Source organism: Schistocerca gregaria, chromosome X, assembly GCF_023897955.1.
Source record: "Schistocerca gregaria isolate iqSchGreg1 chromosome X, iqSchGreg1.2, whole genome shotgun sequence".
NCBI classification, from domain to species: Eukaryota; Metazoa; Arthropoda; class Insecta; order Orthoptera; family Acrididae; genus Schistocerca; species Schistocerca gregaria.
Genome location: NC_064931.1, coordinates 32,106,131 through 32,131,447, shown reverse-complemented (window position 1 = coordinate 32,131,447; position 25,317 = coordinate 32,106,131). Strand labels below are relative to the sequence as shown.

The 25,317-nt window shown below is 38.3% G+C and overlaps 1 protein-coding gene across 1 annotated transcript in view; it reads right to left on the bottom strand.

The window, feature by feature from the left end:
• The window catches only part of LOC126299569 (rab-like protein 6), a 177,977-nt gene that overhangs the window by 59,217 nt on the left and 93,443 nt on the right, over positions 1-25,317 (bottom strand). The window contains exon 8 of the mRNA XM_049991568.1: positions 10,863-11,052. Coding sequence (XP_049847525.1) covers positions 10,863-11,052 — 190 coding nt within the window. The remainder of the gene's footprint in view (positions 1-10,862; positions 11,053-25,317) is intronic.

The following is a 25,317-nucleotide window of genomic DNA, read 5'->3' as shown; positions in this document are numbered from 1 at the left end:
GTCTAGGCAGGGTTGAACTACAGACAACATGAGCCGTGTACCTCCTTCGTGGTGGAATGACTGGAGCTGATCGGCTGTCTGACCCCCTCCATCTAATAGGCACTGCTCATGCATGGTTGTTTACATATTTGGGGGGGGGGGGTTAGTGACATTTCTGAACAGTCAAAGGGACTGTGTCTGTGATACAATATCCACAGTCAACATCTATCTTCAGGAGTTCTGGGAATAGGTGTGATGCAAAACTTTTTTTGATGTGTGTATTTGCCAAAGGCTTGTTTCTCTATTGGGAAAGTCTTCTCACTGCCCTTTGGCGTATTAGCCCTATAATAATCTGACACTGCATATAAGCTGCACATTCAAATTTTGAGGAAGAAATAAAAATAAATATTTTGCACAAAAATAAGCTGCACGCTGACTGAGAAGAGAAAGATTACCAGAAATTTACCTGTTCAATACAACACAGTGGCACTTAAGATACTGGTACCATATTTTGTCTTATTCACACTCATCACCATCAATACTGGTATTGAGTTCATGATCCTGAGTCTCACTCTCATCACCTTCTGGATTCTCCTCCCAAAGTATGTCATCCTTGCTGCAGTCCAGTGTCTTCAATATGCATCATTTCTTAAACCCCCTTGACGGTGTGGTCTCTGATGCTATGGTGAGCCATGAATCACGAATCCACTCACACATAAGGGTGTCAAATGACTTCTTAACCTTACCAGTGGTCTATGCCAGAGATAGCACAGCTGCTGGCAGTGTCTTCCACACCGGGCAGGCCTCAATGGATGATCCTGACAAAGTGCCTTACAATGCCCATCTCACCATATCCACTCCCACAGTCTTTCCCCAATTCCCCAGACCTCATCCAAGGTGTGACGTGACACAAGCTGAGTAATTAGCCTTGCACCATGTGGGGTTCCCTGATGTTGACCAAATAGATCCCCAATACTCGTTGGATCAAAATGGAGAACACTGAAAAGAAAACAAAAACTGAAGGACTTAATGAGACTGCAAACACCCAAGCATCAGGGCTGGAACTGATGGAAATTGTTCTGCAATTGAATTGGGTGATCAAACCAGTCCAAAAAGTGGAGACTGTTACTGTGATGTTGGACCAGGTCAAGATTAAATCCTTGTTTGACACTATGGAAGAGGAAACTTCTCACAGAAAAAAAACAAAAGGAATGTAAAGAAGGGATTCCTAAACAAAAATGGAGGGAACTAAAAGGTCTTGAACTTAAGACCTCCTAAAAAAGACAGGCTCAGAGTGAAATGGGCAATCAGATCCCTTCCACCTCTAAGACAGAGAACAAGAGAAGAGTCTAATACTCCCACTTCTCAGCATAAATTGATCCAGAAAAAGCTAAGGCAGGAAACTAAGGCAGGAAAGACTCTTTCCTTCTCATCCCATCCAGTAAGCCTCTCCTGAACCAGGGTTCTGGATGACTTTCCTGAACTCTACCCCTTTTTTCTAAACAAATCCAGTCCTTTTCCTACACCCCTCTTCTTTCTCCTTCAACCCTTCTGCCAGAAGTAGGAGCGACTGGCTCCAAAAGCTTGTATATGCAAAACCTTTTTTTATACATGTGTTCTCCTGCTGCCTGGCTGGTGGCAGATATTTTATCCATTCAATTACAGTGTCAAAAACTGATTATCTTTGTTGTTACACATGTACATTAAATTTGAGGTTGAAATGGGTGTTAAACAGACCCTGGCCTATAGGAATCCTAGGAAAACAGATTGGGACTCATATAGGAAAGAGCTAAACTCATGCATATCTCAAGTCAAAACTTTGATGAGGAACCCATTAGAATTTGAGGGAATGGCAGAGGCAGTAACATCTGCAATTACAGCTTCATATTTAGAGAACTGCCCAATCACCAAGAAGTGCGTGAACAGGAATGTACCTTGGTGGAACAACAATCTGGAAGTGAAAAGGAAACAGATAGAAAGACTGTTCAACCTTGCATGGAAGAAAGGACAATGGGCAAAATATCAGGAGGCCCTTTTCAAATACAACCTTACGATTAAACCGGCAAAGCTTATCTACCTGGAAGGTATTTTGTGTGTAATTGGAAGGTACAGGTACTTGTTCTAGACTTCATAAAACCCTCACTAGAATAGCAACTAATCCAGGCGGTATTTTAAGGAAGGAGGATGGTAAGTATACAAGGACAGCGAGTGACATGCTGGATGTGCTCTTTGAGACTCACTTCCCTCAGTGCACTCTGGTAGATAACACAGGCCAGGAGTCAATCCCTGAAAGACAGTGGTTTGCATGTAATCAAAGGGAAAACTAGGATTCTACCAGAGAATGAGTTGATTTTATGAAATCCAGTGGGAGGTGTGAATGTTTCAAGCACACATCAAGCCCAGATGGTATCGTTCCAGTGCTACTATAACAAACAGGAGAGGATGTAATTAGATTCCAATGTAGACTGTTTAGGGTCATGTCAGCATAGTAGCAACAATCATTCCTAATTCTTGGAGAAAAATGAGGGATTTTTTCATCTCGCCAAGGATATAAAACCCATCAGCCTGTCCTCCTTTATTCATTTAAATCCATGTGATCTGATAAAACACAGTGAGTTACTGATGTTGGATAAAATTTGTTAACATTTTAACCCATATTATGGGGAGATTATGGTATTATAACACACTGCAACAACTTGACTAAAATAGCTTCACTGAGCTGTTCATGTTCTGCACTTAAAAATAAACAGCAAAATAACTTTTCTAGGTATTCTTTTACAGAGTAAAAACAGTGACACAGCAGACAGGACATTATGGCTTCACTAAATTGTATGTTGTCTCCAACAGACTTAGTACATGTGTGAAGCTTGCTGAATAGTTGGACGTCCATGTGGCTCTCTTCTGGATTTTGAAAATGCTCAGGGCAGTTGAAAAATTCCCCAGAATAGCGCATCATATATTAAGCAGGCCTGTACATATGCATAGTGTGCACTAGTTACTGTTTTCTGGCTAGCACATGATTTCAGCATACTCACTGCTTAGCAGCCAGTACTTATTCTGGCAGTTACCTTTTCAGTATGTTTATTCAATTTCAGGTTATCTTTTACCCACAGATCCAGGAATTTGAACACAGCAATTGGATTTATTGGTTGGTTATTTGACATTACAAGTGGTTGAGAGGGATTTGGATTTTGTGCGGTGTGAAAGCTCATGGAAACTGTTCTTTTTAGGGTTGATGGTTAATCTGTTCATTGTAGTCCAATTGCCCAGTTGTTCAGTAGCAAAGTCTACAGCTTTCTGGACAGCATGTGTATTCTCTCTTTTAAGGAGTACAGTTGTGTCACCAGCAAATATATGGTTCTGTGTGCATCTCCATTCAGGCTCAAATAATTAATATACAGGATGAATAGTAGAGGTCCCAAATACTGAGCCCTGTGGTACATCTTGTTTAACAGTTTACCTAGTAGATAGGATTTTGGTTATTGAATTGAGCTGTTTATTAGTTTACTTCATGTTAACTTTCTGTATATGATTGCTTAGGAACAATGAATCCATTTGTCTGCACATCCCCTGATGTCCAGTTTCTTCTAAAGACACTAGAAAAATCAGTTATTGTGCACATAAGGGAGAAGAGATTAACTGAGGTTCCTCTACATGTAAATCAACATATGAAACAATCATGTGAAACGGCATTTCCCCAAATTGTTTGGAAGGTGGAAAAAGCTCTACACTTTCAGGAAATATTTCTATGCTCGACATCGAGGGGGCTTTTGACAATACAAGATTCGAATCCATGTTTAGAGCTGCAGACGAGCATGGCACTGAGACCACGACATGCAGGTGGATTCATCCTAGGCAGAAGAAAGATAGAAGCCACCATGATGAATGAGAAAATGGCAATCAACACTACTGGGCAGTGTCCACAAGGAGGGATGTTGTTCCCACTACTGTGGAACCAAATGGTGAATGGACACACTGAAGAGTTAAATACCAGAGGCTACTTATGCAGATGATTCAGTCATAGTAATACTTGTCAAATTTGCTCGTGCTCTTAAAACAATGGCACAATGTGCTCTAGACATTGTGGAATACTGGTGCAGAAAACAGGATCTAGGGATTAGTCTCAAGAAAACTGTTGTAGTACCATTTATGAGAAAGGAAACCCAGCACACCTACTGGAACCTCAAAGCACCTTGAAAAAATTCTACCAGTAGAAGAGCTAGTGAAGTATCTAGGGATAACCCTGGATGTGAAATTGCCATGGACCCCTTACATAAAGTATATATGTTGCACGGCAAAAAGTACTCATATGAGCACTGGAAGGTCCTGTGATAAAAAATGAGTCTATATCCCGGGAATATGTGCTGGATATACAACACTGTACACAATCAGCTTAACAGCTCATGCATCGAAGTTACTTACAAGAATAATATATACAAAAATGGAAAAGAAAATTGAGGATGGGTTATGAGACGATCAGTTTGGCTTTAGGTTAGGTAAAGGCACTAGAGAGGCAATTCTGATGTTGCGGTAGATAATGGAAGCAAGACAAAAGAAAAATCAAGGCATATTTATAGAATTTGTCAACCTGGAAATAGCATTGGACAATGTAAAATGATGCAAGATGTTCAAAACCCTGAGAAAAATAGGGGTAAGCTACAGGGAGAGACAGGTAATATACAATATGTACATGAGCCAGGAGGGAATAATAATAGTGGACAACCAAGAACTGAGTGCTCGGATTAAAAAGAGTATAAGACATGAATGTAATATTTCGTCCCTATTGTTCAATCTGTACATCGAAGAAGAAATGATGGAAATAAAAAAAAGGTTCAACAGTGGAATTACAGTTCAAGGTGAAAGGATATCAATGATATGATTCGCTGATGACATTTTTATTCTGAGTGAAGGTGAAAAAGAATTACATGATCTACTAAATGGAATGAACCATCTAATGAATACAGAATATGGATTTAGAGTAAACTCAAAAAAGACGAAAGTAATGAGAAGTAACCGAAATGAGATGATGATGATGATGATGATGATGATGATGATTGGTTTGTGGGGCACTCTACTAGCAGAAATGAGAAAAGCAATAAACTTGACATCAGGATTAATGGTCACTAAGTAGATGAACTTAAGGAATTCTGCTACCTAGGCATCAAAATAACCACTGACGGACGGTGGAAGGAGGACATCAAAAGCAGACAAGCACTGGCAAAATTGACATTCACTGCCTAGAGAAGTCTACTAGTATCAAATATAGAGCTTAATTTGAGGAAAAATTTCTAAGAATGTATATTTGTAGCAGCATTGTATGGTAGTGAAACATGGACTGTGGGGAAACTGGAGCTGTAAAGAATCAAAGCATTTGAGATGTGGTGTTACAGATGAACTAAAATTTAGGTGGACTGATAAGGTAAGGAATGAGGAGGTTCTATACAGAATTGGAGAGGAATGCAATATGTGAAAAACATTGACAAGGAGAAGGGACAGGATGATAGGACATCTGTTAAGTCATCGAGGCATGACTTCCATGGTAGTAGAGGGAGCTGTAGAGGGTAATATCTGTAGAGGAAGACAGAGATTGGAATACATCCAGCAAATAACTGAGGACACAGCTTGAAAGTCCTACTACGGTTGATACAGATGAGGAATTCATGTGTGGGCCGCATCAAACCAGACAGAAAAATTTATGGGGCTGCAGTATGGTAGAATAAAGCAGAAAAGAAGGTGACTGCTAAGGAGCTTGGCAACATGCAGAGACTGGCCTGTTTAGCTATAACAGGCGGAACTGCTGGGATGGAGACCATGCTGTACATGGGTCCATTACATCTTTGGGTTACAATGGAGGCAGCGGCAGGGCATACATGTTAAAAGCTGGAAACAACTGGATTCCTGTAGGATATTCACAATTCTAGACCAATATAGTGAGTGTGGTAAATATAGGAAGGATAGAGGAAATGGTAGCTGACCATAAAGTAACTCTAGCTGCTTTAATAAACCTTTCAATGTAACAACTGAAAGAAGGGAGCAGTGGAAGAATGAGTTACTACATTGTTCAGGAGACATTGTCTGTTTTACTGACAAGTCAAAAACAGATGAAGACACTGGGGCTGGAGTATGCATGCTGTGATCCCTGGACACTCAGGAGTTAGTAGCAATGAACAAGCTGATACACTGGCAAAGACAAGCATGATGACTCCATTTATTGGACCAGAACCCATCCTAACCACCACTAATGGGAAGGTAAAATCAAAACTATGTGGCCTGAATCAAGTGGCAGCATGTAGAATATTGGACTACAGTCTAAAAACAAAAGCATAGCAAGCTGATGATACTGAAATCATGTTTCAAGAAAAGTTCTGTAATACTGAACTTGAACAGGAAACAGATTAAGTTCATGATAGGACTCATGACTGGCCATGGATACTTTACGAAAGGCCTACATATGATGGGTATAGAAGAAGAAACCTCTAAATGCAGCCTGCGAGATGAGGAGGATGAAACTGCACCACATATAACATTCCAGTGCAAAGCTCTGGAAGGCAAATTACACAGAATGAAGAAAATGTGATTAATAATTTACTAATAAAGAGTCTCCTACTACTTCTTAAGAGTACTACTTGGTTTCACTTGAATCACAGGGAACAAAGCCCACAATAAACTCAGTTTCAGTGTGGACAACATTGGGCTAAGACCGCTGTTGGTTTTGTCTCCCTGCGTAAATCAAATCAAATCAACATTACCACTGAAGTCTCCTTGTGGCATGTTTAAGACTCTTGTGATTTCCAAGACCTTCAGTTGGATTATTTCTCATGAGATAGGAATCCTACTTTTCCTCTTATCTTGCATATAGGAAAGAACCTCAGCTTCAAGTGACGATTTTCTTGTTGTAACAGCTGTCTTCCATTTTTCTACTGAAGCAACCCAGCATCCCGAATGTAATCAAATGCCATTCAGCCATCTAATTTCCAAACCGTTATTTTACTGGGCTACCAGTTTTGGCGATATATTATGCCATCCTCAGCCCCCTGACTGACACGAAAGAAGATTCTAACTCAGTTCCAGTCAAAATAGGGGCCAGCATTCAAAGGATGGTATCTGTAGATTTCTGCTTGATACAGTGATCACTTGAAACATCATCTGTTGACTTTTTGAAGTGATCACTCTATCAAGCAGAAATCTTCAGATACTAGTCTTTGAATGCTGGTCGCTATTTTGACCAGAACCAAGATTGGAATCTTCCTGCATGTCAGCCAGGGGGTCTGAAGATGGCATAACATATCACAGAAACTGGTAGTCCAATAAAATAACAGTTTGGAAATTAGATGGCTGAAATGTGTTTGATTTGATATTCTGTACTGAACAAACGAGTCCTGCAACCGTCTCTGAAAAGATGGACAAAGAAAGACTTAGATTCAATCAGTCCACACTTTCTTCCATCTCCTCTCTTGGTTGTGGTTTTGGCATAATTCAGAACTATAAGTTGAAACTTTCACTTAACTGCATTGAATTCCTTGGCTTGATGACAATTTTCACTCTAAATGGTTGTTCATATTGGCATAAATCAGGCTTTCCTACCAGTATCAACTGAAACTGAATTAGAAGCTAAAGAACAATATTGGCAGACCTACACAATGTGAATGCCAATAAAATACTGGTAAAAGTTTGCATTCTTGTGTAATATAATGCACTGCCACCAGTTTCAGTTACATACACTAGTTATATAGCTGCAAATGAGCATAATTTTTGCACAGCAAGGGTATGTAAAAACACAAGGTACCTGATATAAGCCACAACCTAACTTTACAAGGACGAAATTTAGATAAAAAGGGTAGCATATTTTTGGGTCAATATGATAAATGCTGGCCATTATGTTACAAGTCTTACCCATTTCCCCTTTCTATCCTACCCTGTATACCACTTCTCTCTTTTCATAACAAAAAATAACTAATTACTACCAAAAATTTGTTTTTCTAACTAATAAGTTACCAACAGAGGACTCCATAATCAAATGTAATCTTTACCAATCAGTAAATCAATCAATAAATAAAATAGAAGTGTTGTGTAAACAAATCTAACAGGAACAAAAATGATGAGATTTACAGGGTGATTATACATAAACTTTAAAACTGGTGTAGAAATAACACCACTGGTCAGAATGATGTCAAATTGCAATGGAACATTATTGGAGGAGGAAAACATATGGCAGAAGAAAAATAAATAGTTACAAAATGTAGCAATAGATAGCACTGTAATCATCAGAATTTAAAAGCAATCGACTAAAATGACAAATGAATCATATAACAATGCCTAAGGTGTACATTTGACGTTAAGCAAACCGTACTACTCAGTGTGCAAGGGTGTACAGGTGTGATACTGTTAGTTACGTAAGCCCATCCACCACGGCAAGGTCATATCACATTGCATGGGAAAAATCACTTCTTATTTGTCCAAAGGCCAAAAACCACATAAAAAGCATAACTCACATCGGTTTCTAGTTGTCCTAAGGTCAATAACCACATAAAAGCATCAATCATATTGGTTTTTAATTGTTCTGAGGCCAAAAAACACATAAAAAGCATCAATCAAAATCAAATCGGATTATTTATTTCCATGTGACTGGCACAAAACATGTTCAATATGCTGTCCACTGTTTTCTGCAAACAAGTTGAAATCGAGAAACAGTATGTTCCACAACTGATCAAAGTGTTTCCGGGGTCCCCTCCAGCAGCTGCTTATCTGGATTTGCAATGTGCGGAAGTGCGCTATCTTGCATAAAAATGATCCCATCCACACATCCACGCTGTTAGAGAGCTGGAATGACATGGTTGCGCAAAAGACACTCATAGCACTTATAAGTGATGCTACAGTTAACAGGACCGGAAGCAGCTGTCTCTCTGAAAAAATATGGCCCTATGATAAGTGATGCCGTAAACCCGCACCACACAGTGACCTTTTCAGGATGAAGGTTGATTTGCATGTGGATTTTCCATTGCCCATATTTGACAATTCTGTGTATTGGGATACCCTGTCAGATGGAAGTGGGCTTCGCCTGTGCACAAAATCTTCCACGGCCAATCATTGTCCACTTCCATGCGAACAAGAAATTCTAAGGCAAAGGCCTCTCTTGCTGGCAAGTCACCAGGAATCAATTCATGCACATGGGTAATTTTGAATGGATATCTCACAGATATGTCCAATGTTCGAGCAATTCCACGTGCACTATGCGTTTGCACACCACCACTCATCTCCTCCTGCATTGCTGTGGCCACTGCTTCCACTGCCGTCAAATCAATTTGTTTCCTCCCTCTACTAGGTTGCACAACAAAAGAACCTGTCTTTTCGAATTTCTGAATCATTTTCTCTCGACCCATGGCAGTCATCGGACCAACGCCTTTTTTCAAACCCTTCAATATCCATAACTTCTGCAGAGCAACATGTGCACGGTCATCATTCCCGTAATACAGCTTTACAAGGAGAGCACGATCCTGCATCGAGACAGTCATGGTGAACACCACAGACGCGAAAGGAGGAAAAGTCTTGTACCCAGCATGTTTATACCAACTTCAGTGGGTCGTGGGCATGACAGGTGTTTTCATTTATGTATTCTGACACATACAGTGCCATCTATTGATCAATTTTCACACTTTTTTTTTTCTTCGGCCATATGTTTTCACCTTCTCTGATAATATCATGTTGCAATTTGATGTTATTCTGACCAGTGGTGTTATTTCTACAGCGTTTTAAAAGTTTAACTTTGATTATATGATTATAATCACCCTGTAGATGAGCTGTCATTAACAAGATATTTCATTGAAAGAAAGCAATGCAAGCCTAATTTTTCGGGGATGCAAAACGGATTATTCTTATTGATTAACTTGCAAAGAATACAACATTAACAATTATTGTGGATACTAAGCAAGTTTTTGGGACCAATTGGATGAAAAAATACACCAGAAAAGCCTGGATTGAACATTTTTAAAAAATCATATTTTGTCCAGATAATGACTTGTCTACAAGGGTGTTTAGCAATATGGAAAATGTGGAACCTGATGAACATTTCCACTAACTTCCACCTATTCTCACACATAAAGGAGGTTGTGAATGGAAAACATTTTGAGACCAATTGGTAGGTCATGGCAGCCATAGATGTGTATCTTGCAGATTTTCCTGAACCATACTCCATGGATAAAATCTACTCACCCAAAAATGCTGAACAAACTGTGTTGACATAAAATCGGGCTACAATGAAAAATAAGGTGTATTTTTGTTGTAAACAACACAGTCTCTGCTGCCATCACAAACTTTTCACTTTGTTGACCTCTTAAGAGTAATTGACAACACACCTAAGTTCTTAAAGAGCAGCACAGAAATAAAAATGGTGACAGTGTACTATGTATCATAAAAGCATCCTTATGCAAATGATAACACAATGTTACAAAAGGAGAAAAAGAAATGAACAAAGTGAAACAAAGCTGACAATGACCACTAGGCCTTGTTTAGGACAGCAGAAGTAATTGCTCAAAAGTTTGTTTTGAAAAGAATTCCAGCATTTAGTTTGAGAGCTTATGGGGTAATCATGGGACTGTTTAAATTCATATCTTCATTCAATTCAGTCTAGTTTATTAATTTCTTTGTTTGGGCTAATTGCATAGAGTTAGAAGTTGTTTGAATTGTAGGAGGTTAGGAACAGATTCCATAAGACTGGTAACTCTTTTCTTGATTTAATATTACAAACTTTTTAAACTTATAATGTGATTCATATAACTCTGCCAATGAATCAATGCTACTAACTATATAAGAAATAAGTGGAAAAAGCATAAAAATAAGTTAGGATCAAAGAATATGTAAATAACATCTTATTTTCCTACATTTACCTGTCTGTATCTTCCTCCTTGTGTACAGGAGATGCACATGTGACAGGACTGTCTTCAAGAAATGAATTATCTATCTGTCCTCCATCAGGCACAAACTCATCAACACTTGTTATCACTTCTGGTGTGCTTGGATTTTTGGAGGGAGTTTCAATCTTTTCTTCTGAACTAGGTTGCTGGATGTTCTCCACACCTTTAACAAACACACATATACAAATTACAAATTAAGTTGCTACTTAATTCAGCCTTTCAAAAAATAACAATACTAACAAAGAAAAAAAGAGTGGGTATAACATTTTAGATTGTACAGTGACAAGCACATGTGTCTCTTAGCAGAAACTAATCAGATTGTTAACTACACTCGTGGTACATAGTGCACATTCCCACCTATCCCAATAAGCAGAATTACTTTTACCAAAATTCAAATGAACTTTTACTCTATAAATTAAGATTTACAATGAATGATAGCTTACTATATCATGCCTCAATGGTAAATGTTTTGTAACTTGTTGAGTAATGTCAAATAAAGAGATTTGAATCAATCTTCATATCTTTGGCTGAGAGAGAGAGAGATTACATGGACGAAAGAAGGAAAGGGGGAGGGGTTGAGTTAAAAATGACAATGAGTATTCTCAGAATGCAAACTGAGGCACTTCTTTGGACACTGACAAATAACTTGTTCATCGAGGAGTTTTACTATTTCATCAAAAGCTCATTACAGGGTTAGAGGAATTTAAATAAATTGCTGGAATCTATATCATGTTGTTCGTTGTTCCTTAATATTTTGGACTTCTTCAGGTTTGGAGATGTATTGATATTGGTATATTAGTACACTGCTGGCCATTAACATTGCAACATTATGAAGATGGCATACAACAAACATCAAACTAGCATGGAGTATATCATGTTTGGATAGCCTATGGATTATCATTTAAACACAACCACACAAAGTAGGTAGAGTGGTAACGCCATCTACATTCTGTTTCTATGGAACTATTATGCAAAGGGTTTCTCATTCAAAAACTGCAATTCAATCTTACTTGTTTGGAGATGAATGTGTTACACAGAATCATGTAAGAAGACATTTTTACCAGCACATGTCAAAATTTGACACTGGCATGATTGTGGCCTATCATGGCTACGGTTTATTATCTCTCGATATTGCTACTTGTGTTGGTCATGAATTGAGAGGTTTACGAGGGCTGCTACCAATGTCATGCACGATCTCAGTAGATCACAAGGCTGGTGACAGAGAGAATAGACACATTGCTCACTGGCAGTCACTCTGCACCCTGCACACTTCAAGTCAGGTAATAAGCTTGTTTGCAGGACAACAAGCATGATGTCTGGAGCACCATGGACTGTCAGCACAGCAACTACTGTTGCCATTTCATTTGACATGGTAGCAGAGAGAGGTGGACCAACAGTTGTGTCCACAACGACACCACCATGAACAGGAGCAACATTGTGTCATCGTTTCAAATGAGTCCGGGATCGGTGTACAGCATCAGAATGGACGTATCCATGTGTGTAGGCTCCTAGGCGAATGAACACTGTCAGACTGCATTTGTCATTGTCATACAGATACAGAACCTGGTGTGGTGGTATGGGGTGCCATTGGATGCACAATACGATCACCTCAGGTTTGCATAGCTGGTAATCTGGACAGCAGCCATTACATTTCTGATGTGTTAAGGTTGATGGATTTCAATAACTTAATGCAAAACTGCACATTGCCCATCCTGACCTAACCTACATCAGTACATACAGTGTTCGACTGTTCCCCTGGCAGTGAGGTGGCAACTCTGTGCACTAAATTTTGCACCCTGTACATCCAAAACTACATACAAAGTTAATCATCGATTCTTCATATTATTCCACATACACACAATATATAACATTTCTTTATTTGCTATTCTTCCTGGTGTTGCAGTTTCAATGGCCCGACTTGCAGCCACCTCTGAATCCAGCCAGAAAATGTCAACCAGAATATCGATTAACTAGCTCTACAGTAGCATCCTCTCTATAAGGCGCTATGACAAGAAGTCACATGGAAAATGCTTGTAGCTGACAGGGTTCACTTTAACCATTGCTGGGGTCTGAAGGCCAGTTTTGTATGTCACAGCACTCAGTCTCTTCTTCTTCTGATTCGGTTGTTAGTGCCATTATTATATTTTATTCTAAACACCAATTTAGATTTCATTACAGACTGTGATATATTATATTTTATTCTAAAAACCAATTTAGATTTCATTATAGACTGTGATATTGCCTGACCAGCTACAAACAGGGGTTTTTATTCTCAGAAACTATGCCTAGGGCTATGACAACTGCCTAAAATTCCTGTTATTGTTACAGATTCAGGTGTCTTTTCTCAAGAACATTTCCCAGTACAACAACAGACCAGCTACACACTGAAATCGTGCCCACTGTTAGTGATTTGATTGTATCCATACCAAGAACCATCGTTTATGCTACAAAAACCCTGATATATTTTTGTATTGCTTCTTTTGAGTACTTTTGTCCTGAAAGATATAGTGTGTCGCATGCCTATAGCAACAGTGATGATATGATGGTCTAGATCATTGGTCGTCATCCTGGTCCCCACCACCCACTAGTGGGTGTTCCAGCTTTCATGGTGAGTGGCAGGCACTAGGGTTTTTAAGAACTTTTTCATTGGGTGTTTTCATCAAATGTTTACATACAGTATTTGGTACATAATTGTTGTTATATGTTTTAACTTGCTGTCACTCTTCTTTACAATTTTTTAAAGTAACTTTACTGCTCCACTTTGTAAATCACCATTGCTGTGGAACCAGTGGGCAGCCAGAAAATTTTACTACTAACAGAGGCAAAAAAAAGGGGAAGATGGGTAAAATGGTTGACTATCCTTGGTCTAGATATTGAACCTAGCATCATTTGTGCATGATTCAGAAGATAATCAACTTCATTAAATATGAAATGTCCCTTACAACATAATACATAACACATAACTTTCTTCATTATGAGCTACAAGACTCACGATTGATCGATAGTGTGTCATTGTAGGTGGTGGTTTGAAGTGGACTTTTTTTGTAACATGGCAGAAAATCTAACTTCTGTCAAAGAAATACATTTAGTTTTAGTACAATACATTGGAATTACATCACTTTATGAGATATAGTATTGGTGCACAAATATTAGCTGATTTTTTTTAGAAAAGAGAAGCATTTATTATAACAAAAGACAGTGAAACACTTGTCAAAATGTCATTTTTTTAAACTAGGGCAGTTTACAATTTTTTGGGGTGAGGATTTTCCAATTCAGATTGTGATCTGTCTGCAGTCTCAAAAACTGATACTTCTCATTTTTCAGTTTTTATCACTACAACAGCAAAAGGGGTCAAGACACCTCTCAGCTTTTATTTCTGCAATAATGAATTCAATTCTTTTCCTTTTTTACATTCTTTCAGCAAATTTTGTGACTTTTCCTCATTTCTTCTGCTTCTGACAATAAACTACTGCAATCTATTAAATTTTCTGGGTTTCATGGAAATTTCATGAGGTATACCAAGAACAGCACCACGAGTCAACAGACCCCTGGCATAATGTCTTTTTAAATTATTTCTGTTCTCATAAACACAAATGTACTTGCACTGTGCTTTGCTTTGGTCAACAATTGCTCCCTCAAATTATGATGAGCATGGTATCAGAAAGGTTTTCAGAACAGATTTGGAATCTAGCTTTTCAGTAATGTTTCGTGTATTGGTGTTGCTTGCTTCATCAGTTATATAGCATTTTTTGGCCCGTAACTGGCATTTTCAATTAGATCATATCAGTGTAGTCTTACTTATGAAAAGATTTTGTGAATTCTGTAGAACATTGATACTGAATCAGAAAGTGACTTACTGGATTCAGATGATGATTCTCTCCCGGGGTCGACTGACAATGACAGCAGTGAGATGGGGGAAAAGCAATAAATGTCTCCCCATCGCGAGTCTTTTCTTAACAATCTCAGGAGACAGCTGACACAAAACCAAAGAAGACACTAGAGCTGTAACAGAATGAAAGGTTGCTACCATGCTGTTGTCTGGAAAGAAGATTGCTTTGAATGTCCTAAAGGAGAGAGGACAGTCAACTGCATATGCCTGCAACTGAGTGGATGGAGTCTGTCATCAATGCCTTCTATCTTCACTTTGATGAACTGATGCTATCATTAAAAAAACCACTTAGAATTAAATAATCAAAGTTAAATAAAAAACACCACACACATGGACTGTATAATTGGAGATAATGATTGCTCTCATGCAAGCCAGACATACTTTTTGTGCTAAAGATGTTTCATAGGATGACCACTGGTCGCATTATTCTTCAGCATCATCGGTGCACCACTCTAGTGAGCCTATGTCTTCTGTAGAAGATAATTCCAATCTTCCCTGTTTAGTGCTGAGCTCGTCACATTCTGAATTACAATTTTCCGAATGTCCTCTCCGACACCTTAACTTTGGTCTTACAAATCTGCTTGTTCCTTCAGGCAATGAGCTGAATATTTTCTTAATCATTTTGTTGTTTGCTCTCAGTACATGTCCTGCCCACTCAAGCCTTTTAATCTTAATGTAGTTGACAATGTCTGGTTCACTATATAGATTACATAACTCATGGTTGAATATCCTCATCCATGCACCATTTTCTTCCACTGCCCCAAGAATTTTTCTCAAGATCTTTCTTTCAAATATGCACATTTGCTTTTTATCAAATTTTTTTAATGTCCTTGTTTCAGCATTGTATATTAGCACTGGCCTTATTAAAAACTGATATATCATAACTTTGGTTTTCCTGAGAGCAACTTAAATTCTAGATTTTTTCTGAGGTCATGGTAGTGCTTATTGGCAGAAAGAAAATTTTATTTTGGACATCAGAGCTGACATTATTTTTACAGTTTATTTTGGATCTGAAGTAAGTGAAATTACATGTGACATCAAACTTACATGAGCCAATTTCTATGAATGGGTGCTCATTTGGATAATCTTCCACAGTTATGGGCATGTACTTACTTTCCTCTTCATTTATCTGCAGGTTCACATCTTTCTAGCAGCTCTTTCAAGACTTTTAAAGGCTTCTTTCACTGCTCTTGATATTCTTGGAATTATTTTATCATCATCTGCATATGCCAGCACCAGAACTGAATTGTACAGGACAGTCTACAATGATTATCAATGTGGATTTCATCAAGGAAAATCTACTGTTGATCATATCTTCACAATACAGAAAATATTAGAAAAATGTACAGAATTTGGGACTGATACACCTACAAAAGTACTGACAGAAGAGAGCTGTATATAGCAATGGAAGAGTTAGTGATTCCTAATAAATTGATTCCTAAGAAATTGATTGCCATAATGAAAGCTATTACCACACACACACACACACACACACACACACACACACACACACACACACACAAAACATGGAGTAAGGCAGGAAGATGCATTAACCTGTTTCCTGTTTAATATAGCCTTGGGAAACATTATAGGAGATGCGGACATCGATACAAGGGGTCACACTGTTGGGCCTACTTGTATTAGGGATAAAATGATATGATACAAATTCTGCAAACATATCTGATTCCTCCACTACAATGAGAAGTCATCCGAGCTTAATACATCCCTACTCCTGCCGACAAGTTAATTCTTAATTCTGAAACATGGAGCAAGTTCATGTACAACTGCATCCACTGTTATCACCCTGGTGAAAATATTACAACTGATAACCAGTTGCTTCCAAGTAAACTAAGATGAACATATACCCAGTATATGTTAAACAAACTTGATAAATAAGGATGCATGTTTTGAATAGATGTAGATGTGACATCCCAGTATATTTGCAATGTCTTCCCATTCCTTAGTAAGGAGGAAGGCTGACCACACAACCAGCCACTTGAAGACTATGTTGTTTGTAACTTCATGGAGCCATTTCTAAACCAAGAAGTAACATGATTACAGACAGCTTCTTCACATCTGTTCAGCTTGCCATGAAACATCAAGGAGAAAATGTTATTAGTGGGAACACTGAACAAGATTCACCACAAAATCCTCAATCAAATGAAGAATAATAAATCAGAGTTACGTTCCATCTTCATTTTGAAAAAGACTGATAAGCCAAAGTGCACCCTGACAGTGAACCAAGGGGAGAAGACTGTTGTTGTTGTTGTTGTTGTTGTTGTCTTCAGTCCTGAGACTGGTTTGATGTAGCTCTCCATGCTACTCTATCCTGTGCAAACTTTTTCATCTCCCAGTACCTACTGCAACCTACATCCTTGTGAATCTGCTTAGTGTATTCATTTCTTGGTCTCCCTCTAGATTTTTACCCTCCACCTGCCCTCCAGTACTAAACTGGTAATCGCTTGATGCCTCAGAACATGTCCTACCAACCGGTCCCTTCTTCTTGTCAAGTTGTGCCACAAACTTCTCTTCTCCCCAATCCTATTCAATACCTCCTCATTAGTTATGATCTATCCATATAAGCTTCAGCATTCTTCTGTAGCACCACATTTCGAAAGCTTCTATTCTCTTCTTGTCCAAACTGGTTATTGTCCATGTTTCACTTGCATACATGGCTAGACTCCATACAAATACTTTCAGAAACGACTTCCTGACACTTAAATCTATACTCGATGTTAACAAATTTCTCTTCTTCAGAAACGCTTTCCTTGCCATTGCCAGTCTACATTTTATATCCTCTCTTCTTCGACCATCATCAGCTATTTTGCTACCCCAATAGCAAAACGCATTTACTACTTTAAGTGTCTCATTCCCTAGTGTAATTCCCTCAGCACCAACCGACTTAATTCGACTACATTCCATTATCCACGTTTTACTTTTGTTTATATTCATCTTATATCCTCCATTCATGACACTGTCCATTACATTCAACTGCCCTTCCAAGTTCTTTGCTGTCTCTGACGGAATTACAACGTCATTGGCGAACCTCAAATTTTTTATGTCATTAGTCTCAGCACACTACATCCTAAAGTAGCACTGAGTGAAGAAAGAAAGAAGAAGGCAGAAACTGCTGCCTTCTACAGCACCATGAAGTGGTAGTCACTGATCAAATAATTTAACTAAGATGCTTGAAGGAGATGGTTGATGCCATAGATATGCAAGAAATAAATTCATGGATCATCTACAATAAAATAATCAAAAATAAACTTAAAAAGAAAACATTCATTTTAATCTGGTAAATAAACTCATGAAAAGGGGAAAAAATAATGGGGCAGGAGAAAGAAAGCCAATTGAAGGAAGAAGCAGCTGTAGTATTGGACAAATCAAAGGACAAATTAAAAAAGCAAATTGGAATGTGGAATAGAACCAAGACCAAAGACACCTGTGAGAAACACAATAAAGAAGTCTGTGGAAAAAGGGAGTGAAAAATACCAATAATCTGCTCAAATCATGATTGCAATGTTAAAAAAAAAAGTGAAATAAATGGAAAAAATACGAACTTTAGAAATAGGTGACAATTTTTGGCTAGAAATGAAATGTGTCTTGTCAAAAACTGCACTATAAGGGTGTTAGAAATTTGAGTTAAGGCAGTGACTGAAATGTGTACATTTTATAGAAATGAATGGAAATATAATGGTCTTACTTTAATCTTTTATTAATGCAAATTTCTTCCCATCTGTTCTAGGGGTGCCATATTTTCCAGTGCACTTGTCTGACTTCATGAGCAGTACACCACACTAGTGTTAAATAAAAATATGGTTTGTCTTCTCACAAGATCTTGTCACTACTTCATAATGCTTCTATTAATTTTTTTGATTATGAGGGGTGTTCAAAAAGTATCCGACTTTTATTTATAAAATCAATCTTTATTCAGATACAATTGTTTGACACCAGTCATCTTCAAAGTGATCCTTTTCAGCTTCTACACACCTCTCCCAACACTGCTGCCACTACTGGAAGCGTCACTGGAAAGCCTATTTTTGTATGTTGTGCAGCTACTCAGTCAAATTCTGCATATTGTCCCTGTTCTGAAACTTGGTTTCTTTCACTGTCTTTTTCAGTTTAGGGAAAAGTCACAAGTCACTCGGTGCTGGGTCAGGGGGAATAGGGAGGCTGACAAACCACAGCCATGTTTTGTGTGACCAAAAAACTCTGAATTAATGGAGAACAATGAGTGAATGCATTATTTTGGTGAAGGTGCTGACTGCCCACTGCCCACAAGTCTGGCCATTTTGTGGCTCACTGCTTCATGAATGTGATGTAGAACCTCTTTGTAGTACTCCTTATTAACATTACTACCTTCTGGGGCATAATCATGATGGACCACGCCACTGAAGTAAAAAAAGACAGTTAGAATAACTTTGACATTACTGCAGACCGGTCCGCTGTATTGGGTCTTGGGGATGATGGGCGATTCCATTGCAATGAATGAAACTTTGTCCCTGGGTCATACCCATTAACCCAGGACTCATCACAAGTGATCACTGTGTTAAGAAAGTTGAGATTACTGTTCACAGTACCCAGCATGTCTCCAAATGAACTTGCTTCTGCTCAGTTGTTAGCAACTTTTGTACAAATTTTACCAAGATCGTCCTGAGGTCCAAATGTTCTGCTAAAATGGAATGAACAAATCCAATATGTATTTTAACCTCAGATCCAATACTTATTTTAACCTCATCTGCAAGTTGTCTGATCTCATTCCATGTAGCCTGCATCACCCAGGTCCTTGTATGATCAATAACTACCTCATTTGCAGGTGGCCATGTTTGAAGCAGTTATACCACTTCTTTAGCTGTGTGATTGCCATTGCTTTGCACCCAAACATTTGTTGAATCTTGCAGATTGTTTCAACTTGAGAATTGCAAAGCTTTAAACAAAATTTGATGGAACACCATTGTTCCACTTTTCCCATCTTTTGCCCACTACACAAAATCCCATGACTATCACTTACACATGTTCACTTGTCAACGGCTAGCCAGCCATTTCTTCTGCAGCCATGAAAAAATCAGGCACGCACACTATGTATACCTATAAACATAGAGAGCACGTGGTCCCCTATATTAGAAAGAACTCCGCCAAAGCCGGTCCCAAGCCCGGCTGCAAAAGGAGGAGGGGGAGGAGTAACACCTCGTTAAAAAACCTTGGTTCACCTGGCCCGGGTGATAGTACCTTGTGAGGGCCCCTTGTCAGGGTACGATGAAGACACCTTGTGAGGGCCCCTTGTCAGGGTACGATGAAGACCTCAACGGCAGTGAAGACGGAGATGAAGATCATCGGTACGGCGGAACTGGCGGAAGAGGCTAGCTTTACGGAGAAGATAAAGCATATCCAAAGTCCAGACACGTCTGTGTGGCAACCACCGGTATGCTGGCCAGCGTCTGTTCACCAAGTGAGGTGCGGCTGAACACCATGCTCCAGGAACTAACAATCCCTGGTTCTAACCACCCAGCATAGCTGGAACTGAATTACAAGCAGTATGATTCGTACAAGTAAAATTAATATTACCCCAGGTGGACAATCCACTCGCCCTGTGGCGACAACCAAGCTATCGGATTCTGGGGAGCTTGGGCTAGTACGACAGAGAGAGTCGGAGTTCTCTGGTAAACTTCCACGAAAGTCGCATACATTTATTGGCACTTTCAACATCCAAACACTAATACAAACTGGCAAGTTACATAATCTGATGACAGAACTCAACAAACAGAAAATTCAAATCCTTGCTCTCCAAGAGACTAGATTCACTGATTCAGAAACAATAGACTACAATAACTACCGTATCTTTAAAAGTAAAACAGGCAAGAAAATATGCAAAGGAGCTGCATTATTTGGCATGGCCTTTATTGTGAATAAGGACATCCTTGATTCTGTTATAGGTGTGAATCAAATCAGTAACAGACTAATGACCATGCGAGTCAAGCACACCAACAAAACATATACATTTATTAATGTTCATGCACCCACCAACATTGATAACAAAAAAGAACCCGAGAAGACAGAAAAATTTTGGGAAAAACTTGAAAATGAAATGTCCAGAATTCCAAAGGAGGACGTAAAAATTCTCCTCGGTGATTTTAACGCACAAATCGGCAAAGAAAAGAAATATAAAAAAACAGTCGGCAACTACCCTGCACACAAATTTACGAACAAGAATGGCATGAGGCTCATAGAGCTGTGCCAGAAAACAACCTAAAAATCATGTCAACATCATTTCGAAAGGACCCTAAGAAACAAAAAACGTAGCGATCCCCTATCCTTCAGCTAGGGGAATTTCAAATAGACCATGTTGCGATTTCCTATGATTTCCAAAAAGAAATACATGACGTTCAAATCCGCAGAGGGGCAAATATAGATTCTGACCACTATCTTACCAGAGTGAAAATTAAATTCACTCCAAAAAGGAAAGGAGGAAAGAAAACTCCACTAATTCCCAAATTTGATCTGAAAAAAATCGAAGAATCAAAAATTACAGAAATATGGGAAAAGCAACCTGCAAACAATTGGAGAGATTTCCAAACAAAAATTGTACAGAAAGCAAGAGAACTGATCCCATTAAAGAAAAAATCCAAACACCCATGGTGGAATTCAGATTGTGATAATGCAATAGAAGAGAGACGACGTGCCTTCCTAAATTACAATTGTGACAAATCAGAAGCCACGCAACAGACATTTTTCGAAGTGAGAAAGCAAACAGCTAAAATACTTAGGCAAACTAAAAGAAAATATCTTCATGAACAACTAAACTCAATAGAAGAAGACTTCAGGAACCACAACACACAAGATTTTTACAAAATGCTCGCAAATCAAGTCAAAGGATACAATCCATGAAACCTCTGTTTCAGGAAAGAAAATGGAAAATTAGCATTAACTAACAAAGAAAATTGCCAAGAACTAGCTAAATACTTTTCACAACTTCTAAACTGCCCACAACCGAAAACAAGATTCCCCAGATTACAACCAGAATGCACGAATGAAAGTTCACTAGCGCCAACTCAGGAAGAAATATATAGCCACATTAAGAAGCTCAAAAATAATAAGTCATCAGGAGAGGATGGAATTGTAGCTGAACTACTGAAGAACCTTGGCCCAAACTCCCTAAAAGAGATCACCCAAATCATCACAGAAATCTGGCAGACAGAAAATATTCCAGAGGATTGGAAGTGTGCACTAATTCATCCACTGCACAAAAAGGGAGACAGAGCAGACGTAAACAACTACAGAGGCATTTCACTTTTACCTGTGACTTATAAAATTTTATCCGCGTGTCTACTAAAGAGGGCACAAGAACAACTAGAACATACAATTTCAGACTACCAAGCAGGCTTTCGACCTAACAGATCATGCCCTGAACAGATCTTTAACCTTAAAGCTATTTTAAAACTGAAAGCAATCCGGTCTAAACCAATAGTGTGCACATTCGTTGATTTTAAAAAAGCATATGACTCTATAGACAGACAGTCTCTATTTAATATTCTCGAAGAACGTGGACTAGACACCAAAACACGAAAACTAATCGAACAAACACTGACAGAAACCAAATCAAAAATTAAATTCATAGACGAAATCTCGGAACCATTCTTAATTAAAACAGGAGTAAGACAAGGAGATGGGATCTCGCCACTATTATTCAACATAGTTTTAGACAAAGTAATGGAAGAATGGGAAATCGAACTAAAGAAACAAAACTTCTGGAAACCAATTGAACTAGGAAGAGGTAAAGGAAAATTGAACATCCCATATTTAGCGTTTGCAGATGACCTAGCAATTATAACTGACAGTGAAGAAACTGCAATAAAACAAATTGAGATCCTTAAAGAATGTGCAGAGAAGGTTGGCCTGCAAATCTCCTTTGAGAAGACTGAGTTTATGTGCTCCAAATCAGATATTCCGAAACTGGAAACAAATTTTGGTGAAATCAACAGAGTCAAACACTTTAAGTATCTCGGCGAAGTTATTGAACCAACAGGACTCGAGAAAATAGCACAAAACAACCGAGTACAGAAATTCAAGAAAGCATTCGGACTTGTTCAAAGCATATATAACAAAAAATGCCTGTCAAAAGGAACTAAAATCAGACACTACAACACAGTTATCAAACCTACAGTCACATATGCAAGTGAAACGCTCTCACTGAATAGAAAACTAGATTTACAAGATATTAAGAAAATAGAGAGAAAAATTATTAGGAAAATTCTGGGACCACGATACACACAAGATGGATACAGACTGCAGACCATCGAAACAACTGAAAAACTATCAAATATCAAAAGTGACATCAGAAAGAGACGAATGAAATTTTATGGACACCTACACAGATTACCTGGAAACAGGTTAACTAAACGTCTATTGGACTATGTGACATCACTTAAAGCAACAATACCCTGGGTAACTGAAGTTAAGAAGAATTTGACAAAAACAAAAATTGACATAACAGACGCATCAGACAGGGATACATTCAGAAGAAAAATTGACAAGTGGAAGTTTACTGCACCAAAACCATACCGACCAAAGTGGACTGAAGAAAGAAAGAAGGCCTTTGGGGAGAAAATGAAGAAATATTGGCAAAACAAGAAGAACCTAAAGAAATATTGATAAATCACCTGCTTATCATTCTCCTTTGGGGACATTCGCTAATAATAATAATAATAATATTAGAAAGAAACTTCCATATGGGAAAAATATATTAAAAACAAAGATTCCAAGACTTACCAAGCGGCATAGTGCCGGTAGATAGGCACAATAAATAAAACAAACACACACTCCAGTCCTGTAACCCTGTAACCTTCCGGGTTACAGGACTGGAGTGTGTGTTTGTGTGTTTTATTTATTGTGCCTATCTACCGGTGCTTTCCCGCTTGGTAAGTCTTGGAATCTTTATTTTTAATATATTTTTCCCATGTGGAAGTTTCTTTCTATTTTATTTACATCATCATTAATTTAAACCCAACAATTACGTTTGTTATTGTCTCTGTTGCATTTCGAAATCTTCTCTATCATCTTACTTTCTCTTTTTGTTTGTACAAGTAGTTTCACTTTGTATTCATCTTCCCTTTTTCCGTAATCTACCATACATTTTATCCTGCCTAATTATACTCAATAATACATAATTTACTTCCAAACAGTAACCTAAAAATTTTTAACGCTTTCAACATAACCGCTGCTATAAAATCCACTGTGCCAAGTTTACAAACATTTCGTGTAAACTCGTGAATACTATTTCACAGCTTCAGTTCCTTTCACCCATTAAACAACCATCTCAGCTATTTCCAACAACTTTAGTTTTATTTTCATTCCCGTTTTTCTCACATAACCGATCATTTTTTAGCAGATTCCCACAGGTTTAAACATTATTATTTCTTCATCAAACAATTGTTAGCCTCATTTTCATAACCTGCCAGTACATAACCAGTCCTTTGAATACATTTACACGCATTTTTTTTTTTCGAAAAAAAAATTTGCGATTTTTTTCGGAAATTTTTTTCGAAATTTTTTTTTTCGAAATTTTCCTGAATTTCCCCACCCTTCAACGTGTTTTGGAGACAACACAACTACCTAACCTTTGCACCCATTGTTGTTCACCAACCTAAGTTCAGCACAGGATCAACATAGCTCATCTCGAACCAACACTTTTTCGACTTTTTTCACACCTTTATCTCTCTTTAACCTCATATTACCCTTCCCACCTTCTAATACCATGTCAACCTCACAACATCCCTACAACGACCCCATTAAACCTTCCGGGTTACAGGACTGAAGTGTGTGTTTGTGTGTTTTATTTATTGTGCCTATCTACCGGCACTTTCCCACTTGATAAGTCTTGGAATCTTATATATATATAATTTTAACAGCCCTTGTGTAAGTCAAAATATTTATACTCTAAAAAAGTTACATGAGATTAAAAATATGCCTTTCTAAATGTTATCAGTATCTTTATTAGGTGGTTGCTGAACTGTTGTTGTTGTCTTCAGTCCTGAGACTGGTTTGATGCAGCTCTCCATGCTACTCTATCCTGTGCAATCTGCTTCCTCTCCCAGTACCTACTGCAACCTACATCCTTCTGAATCTGCTTAGTGTATTCATCTCTTGGTCTCCCTCTACGATTTTTACCCTCCACGCTGCCCTCCAATGCTAAATTTGTGATCCCTTGATGCCTCAAAACATGTCCTACCAACCGATCCCTTCTTCTAGTCAAGTTGTGCCACAAACTTCTCTTCTCCCCAATCCTATTCAATACCTCCTCATTAGTTACGTGATCTACCCATCTAATCTTCAGCATTCTTCTGTAGCACCACATCCAAACAAATACTTTCATAAACGACTTCCTGATACATAAATCTATATTCGATGTTAACAAATTTCTCTTCTTCAGAAACGCTTTCCTTGCCATTGCCAGTCTACATTTTTTATCCTCTCTACTTCGACCATAATCAGTTATTTTACTTCCTAAATAGCAAAACTCCTTTACTACTTTAAGTGTCTCAT